The sequence below is a fragment of the Capra hircus genome, chromosome 29 (assembly GCF_001704415.2).
Source record: "Capra hircus breed San Clemente chromosome 29, ASM170441v1, whole genome shotgun sequence".
Classification (NCBI taxonomy): domain Eukaryota; kingdom Metazoa; phylum Chordata; class Mammalia; order Artiodactyla; family Bovidae; genus Capra; species Capra hircus.
Genome location: NC_030836.1, coordinates 28,956,471 through 28,966,560, shown reverse-complemented (window position 1 = coordinate 28,966,560; position 10,090 = coordinate 28,956,471). Strand labels below are relative to the sequence as shown.

At 53.2% G+C, this 10,090-nt stretch overlaps 1 protein-coding gene across 1 annotated transcript; it reads right to left on the bottom strand.

Moving 5' to 3' along the window:
• FOXRED1 (FAD dependent oxidoreductase domain containing 1) lies at window positions 2,096-10,033 on the bottom strand. Its single transcript, XM_005699617.3, has 11 exons — window positions 9,851-10,033; window positions 7,548-7,768; window positions 6,777-6,887; window positions 6,190-6,308; window positions 5,212-5,306; window positions 4,830-4,931; window positions 4,394-4,470; window positions 3,570-3,730; window positions 3,343-3,472; window positions 2,998-3,102; window positions 2,096-2,796 (listed from the first exon to the last, which is right to left on the bottom strand). The coding sequence occupies exons 1-11, from the start codon at window positions 9,933-9,935 to the stop codon at window positions 2,542-2,544; spliced, it is 1,461 nt and encodes a 486-aa protein (XP_005699674.2). The 5' UTR covers window positions 9,936-10,033; the 3' UTR covers window positions 2,096-2,541.

The following is a 10,090-nucleotide window of genomic DNA, read 5'->3' as shown; positions in this document are numbered from 1 at the left end:
AAGTCCCTGAGGCCAGTGAAGTCGCTCAGTCGTGTCCGACTCTCTGTGACCCCATGGACTGTAGCCTACGGCTCCTCTGTCCATGGGACTTTCCAGGCAATAGTACTGGAGTGGATTGCCATTTCCTTCCCCAGGGGAATCTTCCCGACCCAGGGATCGAACCCGGGTCTCCCACATTGTAGACAGACGCTTTACTGTCTGAGCCACTGAGGCCAGAGATGGATCTTTCTCCAGCAGGAGCAGAGAGGAACTCAGGCAAACACACTGAGAGCCAAGGATAGGCTAGTCACATTTGGTATTGGGGCAGAGGCGAAGGCTAGGGCCCTGTGTCCCTCACAAAGGGAAGACAGACATCAGGCTAATTGCAGTCCTGTAGCCTGAATAAAGCCCCACAGGAGTGCAGGCGGTTTATTGTTATTGTTGGTCAGCCACTCAGTTGTGTCTGATTCTTTCCAACCCCATGGACCACAATAAACTCTGGAAAATTCTTAAAGAGATGGGAATACGAGGCCACCTGACCTGCCTCTTGAGAAATCTGTATGCAGGACAGGAAGCAAACTAGAACTGGACATGGAACAACAGGCTGGTTCCAAATAGGGAAAGTATGTCAAGGCTGTATATTGTCACCCTGCTTATTTAATTTATATGCAGAGTACATCATGAGAAACGATGGGCTGGAGGAAGCACAAGCTGGAATCAAGATTGCCACGAGAAACATCAATAACCTCAGACATGCAGATGACACCACCCTTATGGCAGAAAGCAAAGAAGAACCAAAGAGCTTCTTGATGAAAGTGAAAGAGGAGAGTGAAAAAGTTGGCTTGAAGCTCAACATGCAGAAAACTAAGATCATGGCATCCAGTCCCATCACTTCATAGCAAATAGATGGGGAAACAGTGGAAAGAGTGACAGACTTTATTTTAGGGGGCTCCAAAATTACTGCAGATGGTGACTGCAGCCATGAAATTAAAAGACGCTTGCTCCTTGGAAGAAAAGTTATGACCAACCTAGACAGCATATTCAAAAGCAGAGACATTACTTTGCCAACAAAGGTCTGTCTAGTCAAAGCTATGGTTTTTCCAGTAGTCATGTATGGATGTGAAAGTTGGACTATAAAGAAAAGGCCTTTTGAACTGTGGTGTTGGAGAAGACTCTTGAGAGTCCCTTGAACTGCAAGGAGATCCAACAAGTCAATCCTAAAGGAAATCAGTCCTGAATATTCATTGGAAGGACTGATGCTGAAGCTCCAATACTTCGGCCACCTGATGGGAAAAACTGACTCCTTGGAAAAGACCCTGATACTGGGAAAGATTGAGGGTAGAAGGGGATGAAAGAGGATGAGATGGTTGGATGGTATCACCAACTCAATGGACATGAGTTTGAGTAAACTCTGAGAGTTGTCAATGGACAGGGAGGCCTGGCGTGCTACAGTCCATGGGGTCGTAGGGAGTCGGACATGACTGAGCAACTGAACTGAAATAGACTGTAGCCCGCCAGGCTTCTGTCCATGGGATTTCCCAGGTGCCATTTCCTCCAGTGGATCTTCCCAACCCAGGGATCAAACCCCTGTCTCTTGTGTCTCCTGCATTCAGGTGGATTTTTTACCATCTGAGCCATGGAGGTTTCATTCCTGCCTTCCTAACAAATGCAGCATTTGTAGTCCTGGAGGAAGTAGCTGCTGGAGGAGGAGCCAGATGAAGGCCTTTTTTCTCCGACTGTAGGTGGGGTGTCTGTACAGAAGTGTGAGTGGACACTGGACACTGAAGGAGACAGCCTCATAGGGTTAACACAGATACTGGGTTCAGCCTGCCCCCTGCCCCCTGCCCCTGGCGACTTCCTTCCTGTTTCCCCTAGTTTGTTGCATTCATTCCGCATTCAGGTGCCTCTTCCTCTTCTGCTCACTTGATAAGTCCTGGCGCTTACCCACCCTCTACTCAGGGGTTCCACTGTCCCCCCTGGCAGCACAACCGCCCTCTCCTCTCTCCCTCTCCCAACAGATGATCGTGGAGGGCCACCTCCATCTTTTTCTTTTGGCTAGGGTGCTGTTTCAAAAGCGACTGTCATTAGGTGAAAAGACGAAGGGACAGAGGACTGCTAAAAGGAGGGAGTTAATCACATTTATTGATCAACAAGCAGGGTAAACAGAAAAGTCAACAGACCTGGGCCAAACTGCCCCAGGTTGCTTCTGGTCTGGGCTCTGCTGGGCTCTGCAGAGACAGGGAGAAGCAGTCTCTCTGGTTTGGTACCAGGAAGGAGCCAGCCCTGGGTCCTGGTGCTCAGATCCCCTGAGGTGTTCTGTCCTGCTGGGCTACTGGTGGGAGGCATCAGCCTGGGCCATGATCAGTCCTGGGGTCCTGGCCCATCGTTCTCCGTCAGCGTGGGCCTGGGCCCATATGGGGCAGGGCGCCCTGGACGAGAGGTGGGTGGAGGAGACCCTGGCTTGGTGCTGGGGAGGCCCAAGCTGTGAGGAGGTATGAGCATGGCCAGGATCAGAGCCCAGGGTGACACAGTGGATGGTGGGCCCGTGAGGCGCTCCCGAGCTCAGAGGATACAGTGCTCCTGGGCCTTCTCTCCAAAGTAAAAGCGGCCGAAGAGGAAGGGGCTCAGGTTGATGGTCTGAAAGTGGCCCTCCAGCATCATCTCGGCCACAGCCCGCCCCACGGCAGGGGCCTGCTGGAGCCCGTGGCCACTGAAGCCCGTCGCAAAGTACATGTTGATGACAAGGGGGTGGGGGCCCACCACACCGTTCTGGTCAAAGGTGTTGTAGTCATAATAGCCAGCCCAGGCACTCCGGACCTGCGGGGGCATAAGACGTGGGGCTTCTGGGAGGGCTGCCCATGCACCCCATCTCACTCCCGGTACCCTCCACCACCTCCGAGCGGGCCCACGGAATGGTCCTCAGCCGTTGTGAAGTGGAGGCCCTTGTTGTGTGGGGCGGCCGGCAGGCTCTGAGAGCAGGCCCAGAGGCTCCAAGGCCATCTGTCTCAGTCCAGTTACCTTTAGAGTCTCAAAGGCTGGTACCCTCTGGGCCAAACGGGGCCACACCTTCTCCTGGAAGAAGTCGTAGTCCACTTCCAGGTTCCCTGGGTCTGGTTCCTCCTCCTGGTAGGGAGAGGTGGGGACAGGGCTGACGTTGTCCAGGACACAACGGCAGATCCAGATGTCACCCACCTCTTTAGTCGGTCCCCTTGGTGGGCAGGGGCTGGGGGGAAAGAGACCCCAGTTCAAAGCCAGAGGGGACTGTGACATCAGTACCCACGTGGGGCTCTCCCAGGAAGCTTGAATCCTGAGTGACACCCGCTCTCCGTCTCTTCGCCGGCACCCTGACCCCACGGAGCTTACCTCTGTGGGGCTACAGCTGCCCAGGTAGTTGTTGCCTAAGCCTTCCCGGCGGAAATAGGCTCCGCTGGGGTCTGCGACGAGCGGTGCCTCCAGGCCTGGTCCCTGGGGGCAGTGCCACAGGTACACATACCTGCCGTGACCAGCAGCGTGAGAAGCGGCGAGAACAGTGACCCCTCGCAACCCAGACCCTCGTGTAGCCACCCCCTGCAGAGCCCTAGAGGAGTCACCTTTTCCTCGGCTCCACAGGCAGCTTGGTGCCCTGCATGGTACCCGGCGGCCCAGTCCCAACGCCAGCCAGCTCTGCGATTTGCCCAGACCAGGCCCCCGCTGCATTGACCACTATGGCACACTCCACGGGCTGGAACTCCTGGCTGTGATCCATCTTCACCTGCAGACCCCAGCCTCAGCTTACCCACGTCGGAAGTGGGTAGAAGAAGATCAAAAGCACAGGCATGTGTGAAATAGCTAGCGCGTGGGAAGGGACTATATAACACAGGGATCCCAGCTTGGTGTTTTGCGACAATCAGAGGAATGGGATGGGAGGGGGCAGGGAGGATCAAGAAAGCAGCAGCTGCTAAGTTGCTTCAGTCTTGTCCGACTCTGTGCGACCCCACAGACAGCAGCCCACCAGGCTCCCCCATCCCTGGGATTCTCCAGGCAAGAACACTGGAGTGGGGTTGCCATTTCCTTCTTCAGTGCATGAAAGTGAAAAGTGAAAGGGAAGTCACTCAGTCATATCCGAAAGGGAAGTCACTCAGTCATATCCGACTCTTAGCAACCCCATGGACTGCAGCCTACCAGGCTCCTCCATCCATGGGATTTTCCAGGCAAGAGTACTGGAGTAGGGTGCCATTGCCTTCTCCGCAAGAAAGCAGGGATATATATAATTACAGCTGATTCACGTTGTTGTATGGCAGAAACCAACACAACATGGCAAAGCAATTTTCCTTTATAATTAAAAAAATTTAAACAAAATGCATAAACACAAGGACAGTCATGACTTTCCTCACTCTGCACTTTGCTAAGGGAGGTCCCTAGGCTGGGAACTTACATGGACCTCATGAATCCTTTTCAAAGTCACCTGCTCCCCACTGGCAGTCTCCATGTGGCTGGATGAAGAGATGAAACCTGCAGAAAAAGGGAAGAAGATAAGTCCTTGAGGCCTCAAAGAGGAAGGAAATGGGGCTTCCACTGGTTTCCTAAGGACAGAAAGCTGAAGGCTGTGAGTTGTCCCACAGGCATTGAAGCCAAAAGGGACAGGGCAGCCAGGACGAACTTGGCCACACAGGATAGGATGATGCCGGAACTTCAAGCAGCTCACGAGTCATGGAAAAATCTGCTTAGGAGCTGGAGTTAGGATGCTTAGGACCAGACCCGGGGAGAAGCCCCCACTCCCCTTGCTCAGCCTGTGTGTGAAGGCGAGACCCAGCGTGGGCTGGCCTCCCCACCAGCAGGACATAAGCCACAGGCACCGGCCTCAGACTCACGCGTCACCTCTCCTTGGCAGAAAAGGACCCCCATGGACTGTAACTTTCGCCGAAGCCCCTGGAGCAGACACCAGGGGTCAAACCAACCTTCGTTCTCCAGCCCTGTGAAGAGAAAGAAGATGCGTGGAGGGGGCCTAGGACCCTCTTCTCCTGTTGTTTTCCCCACACCCCTTGACTCTTCGGGGCTCGTAACCTGGGGAATGTCACATCGACCAGCTGCACCAGAGCTGGATCCTACGAAAGGGCAGAGAGCTGGCCTGGCCCGGGGCAGGTCCTGCTGGCCAGGAGGGAAGCATTCCTCCTTGACTTGGCTGCGGGGTGCTGGGACCTCTCACCCTGAGGCACCCCTCAACCTCTGACCCCCTCTCCAAGCAAGGCTCACCGTATGATGCCAAAGCCACTCCCTCTGTGTTGATCCAGGGAAACTTTTTCTGAAGCTGCTCCGGAGACATCAGACAGACTTTGGCTCCTTCCTGCCTGGAGGAATGTGTGGGTAAGCATGTGTATGCGGGGCCGGGGAGGAGGGAGAGAAGGGTGGGCCTGGCTCCACAGTCACCTCACCCACGTCACTCTTCCTTGCTGCCTGGTCAAGACTCTTCAGCCTCTGCCCTCCCTTACCATTCTGACACCCTAGACTCCCTTTGGCCACACCAAGCCCCCTGCCACCCCCTAACTGTTCCCTGTGCTTTCACGACAGGGAGGGTCACTCTGTTCTGCTCAGGGGGCCCTCCCCGTCCACCTTCCAATACAGTGCTGCTCACCACACAACTGTCCCCTCTGCGACCCTGATGCCCAAAGGCAGCATCACGGGTGCCCAAAGGTCACACACACGAGCAGTCTGGTTCAAATCCTGGCGCCACCACCTACTAGCTCCGGGTGCCTCAGGTTCCCCACGTGGGAAATGGGGATGTTCTGACAACTAAATGAGTTAATATTTATAATGCATTTAGGACATGACTTGATGTCACTAGTGAAAGTCATAGAACCATCTGGTGAAGATGCCTGCTCTTGGCTGGCTGGTCATGAGACCCCGTAGCCTTTGACACGAGCCCCCTGTAAAGCTTACAAGTTCTACTTTCTGGCTATTAGCGAAAACACTTGTGGATTCGTGGGACTTGGTAGGAGGGATGTGTCCTGGGGGGTTCTCATTGCCTGGAAATTTAGCAACCACTGTGACAGCGACTGTCCACGTCTGGATACAGCACTTAGCATGGGACACTGGAGGTCTGCCCATGTCCATCTTCTTGACAGACTGAGCTCCTAGGGAGCAGGGCCTGTCTCATCAGCTCTATCACCCTGGCCTCTAAAGTGAGTCAGAGGGTGGCTGAGATGCAGCGTGGAGGCCGTGCCAGGCGCCCACCTCTGGATTTTCACGTTGCGTTCCATGATCGCAGCCCCTTCCTCAGAAGCCAGAAGGAGGTAACCGGAGGGGTTGAACTGGAGGTCTAGGGGAGGGTCATCGACCACAGCCAGGTACTCCTGTGTGCAAAGAAAAGCTTGTCCAAGAAACTGACTTCAAGAAGGGAGGCAGTGGGACTTCCCTGGTGTCCAAAGGCTAAGACTCTGAGCTCCCAACGCAGGGGGCCCAGGTTCAATCCCTGGTCACAGAACTAGATTCCACACACCACATCTAGAGATCCCACCAGCTGTAACTAGAGATCCTGCGTGATGCAACAAAGATCAAAGATTCTGCATGCTGCAACTAAGACCCAGTGCAGCCAAATACATAAATATTAAAAAAAAAGAAGAAGGGGAGAGCGCTTTTCTGGCTTTCTTACCACAACCCTCAACTCAGTGTCCTGACCCAGAGAAAAGCCCCCTCCAGGCACTGCCACTGGGAAGAAAACTGGCATTTCCAACTCCTAGTGGCCTGTCTCCCCTGCCAGCAGGACTGGCCGCCTCTCTGGGCTAAAGGAGGGGTCGCCACCCCCACTCCCCCAATCTCACATTGATGTTCCGTAGAAATTCGGCCGAAAAGAGGGAGAGCTGGACGTTCTCAGGCAATGAGAACTGCTGGCGAATCCCGCCCACGGAGAGCACGGTGGAGGCCCGGGCATACTGCGGAGATGAGAGAAGGTGAGGTGGGCCCTGTCCAGCGTGAGCAGAATACTATAGTGAAGGTTGAAAGTCACATGTCCAAAGGTGAAGGGGAGTCCTACCTTCAGGTTTTATAATCTAAGAGGAGCTGAAGTGAACAAACCCAAATGAAGGCAGTGAGGACAACGGTCATTAAAATCCTTATTAGGACAGGTACAGAGCAGAGGGTCAGTCATCAAAAGGCGGGACACCCTCATACAAAATGTTACAAAATGGTAATGGCCCTGAAATCCAAGGCTGGAGACTGACATTTCGTTCTACTAACTGGAAAATAGAGGGACATGGCCAATGGAGCAAGACCTGTGACTAGCCAGCAGTGGTAAACAGGAACAATTAAAGCACAAAAACCTCAGAAGCAAGCAATGAGGCCTGCAAGGGGGTTGTAATAATTGTGCTGGTCACAGCTGGAATGCAGGCCAGACCTCCGAGATCTCAAAACACACAACATTGTGAAATTTGCTTTCAAAAGCAAAAATTGTCAAAGTCAATAGTTTGAGGAAGAACCCTGGGGCTGTTTCCCAACAAGGGCCAAAGTCCTGTCCCTTCAGAGATTTCAGCCTTTCTTCTCCTCCCCTGCCCCTGACTCTGAGTTGCCCAACTCTGCCCCACCCCAGACCTCACCGTGTGGTCCCGCTCCACGACCAGCACCTGAATGGCACCTTGCTGCTTCTCCAACCTCTTCAGCCAGTAGGCCACAGACAGTCCAAGCACCCCACCCCCAACAATCACCACATCTGAGCGTTCGGGGGGCAGGTGGCTGGTGTCATACAGTGGGCTCCAAGCCCTGCCAGGGAAGATGGACTGGATCTTCTTCTTGATCTTCGACACCTTTCCATCCCAGTCTGTGGGACGCAGTTATGGTCAGAGAGGGCCATGCATATCCTTTCCAAGAGGCGGGGTGGGGGGTGTGTGTGTGTCGTGGTCAGAAGATGGGCACAGGAAAAGGAGGGCTAAACTGACACTGAGTTTTTAGTCCTCACAAGGTCAGCTGGCATCCAGCAGCATTCCACAGCTTTGCCTCATGGTCTCTGTGCCCGAGTCTCACTTCCTTTGAGTGCATTATACCTAGCACTGCAAGATTCAGCTTCCTAAAATGAACACTCTCTACTTTCTCCCTAGGCCAGGGGACTTACACGTTTCTCTGCTGGGCTTCTGGACCAATAGGTCCTGGCACATCTAGAGCCACAGGGCCCTCAGAAGCATGGACCTCTGAGTGGCACCTTCTCCTGGATATTCATCACCACCAGCAAATCTACACTCACGTCCTGTCTGTTATCAAGCTCTTATAACTTTGCCTCTTAAATCTCTCTCCAATCTGTCCCCTTTTTCCCCCATCTCTACCACCACTGCCCTGGACCAAACCACAATGATTAAGAGCTCCCATTTCCACTCATTCCCCTCTTGTCCTACCCCTCAATTTCTTTCCTCTATCACAGCTTTGTTGTTGTTCAATAGCTAAGTCAAGTCCGACTCTTTGCGACCCTGTGGACTGAAGCACACCAGGCCTCCCCGTCCATCACCAACTCCCATAGCATGCTCAAACTCATGTCCACTGAGTTGGTGATGCTATCCAACCATCTAATCCTGTCGCCCCCTTCAGCTGCTGCCTTCAATCTTTCCCACCATCAGGGTCTTTTCCAATGAGTCTATCATAGCTAGAATGACCTCTTCTGAACATTAATCTATCAAACACTCTCTTGCTTAGAACCTTTCATGGCTTTCCATCACTCTAAGGATAAAGGTTCAAAAGATTTCACGTGGCCTGTGAGACACTGCCCGATCTAGCTCTCGTTCACCTTGTCTTCCCAGAACCCTCCAACCTCACCCCTTCATTTCTGCCAAAGAGGACCTACACAGGTGTTCTCTCTGCTTTGAAACTCTGCGCCCACTTCTTTGCCCAGTTAACTCCTTGGTTCCTTTAGATCTCAGTTCGGTTATCACTTTCTCAGGAATTCCTGACCTCCCCTAGACTATGCCAAGTAATCCTGTTCTTATCTCGCAGCTCAGTGAACTGTTCCTTTGCAACATGCAGCACACTTGCAACTTTAAACTCATCTGTGATTGCTTCATACTGTGCTTCGTCTACCTTCTCCACCAAATCTCCAGCCTAGCACAGTGCCTGGCACATCCCAAGTGCTCAATAAATGCCTCAAATACATGAATCTTTTTGTCTTTCACACCAAGCTCATAAATTTCCAAGTCTTCTGTCACTGTTTCCAGTTCCAAGTTCAAACTCTTCTCAGCATTTGAGTCTTTCCTTGATCTGGGCTTAACCTTACCCATCATTTCATACTACTAACTCAACTGTCTATCCGGATGGCCTTTGCTAATTCCTTGCACGAAAACGATACTTTTTCCTAACCTTTGCTCAGTTCTCCAGAACCTGGAACTCACACTTTCCTTGGGCCAATAAACATCATCTTTCAAGGCTGATCTCACTTTCCACCTGTTCCATGTATGGCTACCGGCACTACCTACTGGCAGTGCAGGACATCGTCCTAGTCGGCTTCTCTCCAATTTTCAACTGGTCTAGGAAGCCTTCCCTCTCCAGCTACACTTCAGACACCTCCAGGACGTGTATCGAATCCTTTCTTTCTCTTGTTTCCTCCTCACTGCCACAGAACAGCATCGTGCATGCGAGCAGGGCTTCATTAATTTCTGTGCAACCAATAAATTAGCCTGGCTGCAATTCTGGTGGCAAACTCAGGGATAGAATGATCTGGGATATGCCACCTGAGAAGGGCAACTCTGGGATCCATACCCCTGTCCAGGCTCTACAAGCTCCGGCAGGCAAGGTTACCCCCTATTCCAAGGGACCCCACTGTCTTCCCAGCGTGGGCCGGGATTCTGAGTCCTGAAGGTCACAAGGCTGGAGACGGGGGACACCCCAGAACCACGATACCCTCCGCTGCCCTCAACTTTACCCAGAGTAGAGCCTCCTCTGTATGTGCCTAGCCCCCGTCCGGAGAGGCACGGGCCCAGGCGGAGCCGCAGCGCCCTCCGAAGCATGGCCCTGCTGTTCCGGGCCGCTAGGAGAGAAGCACCCTACCCGGGTACAGTCCCAGCCTGCAGTCACAACAACGCGCCGCCAGTCATTCATTCGAGCACTCCCATTGGCCAGCGACGCCTCCGGGCCCCGCCCCCCCCGCCCTATAGGCGGTCGG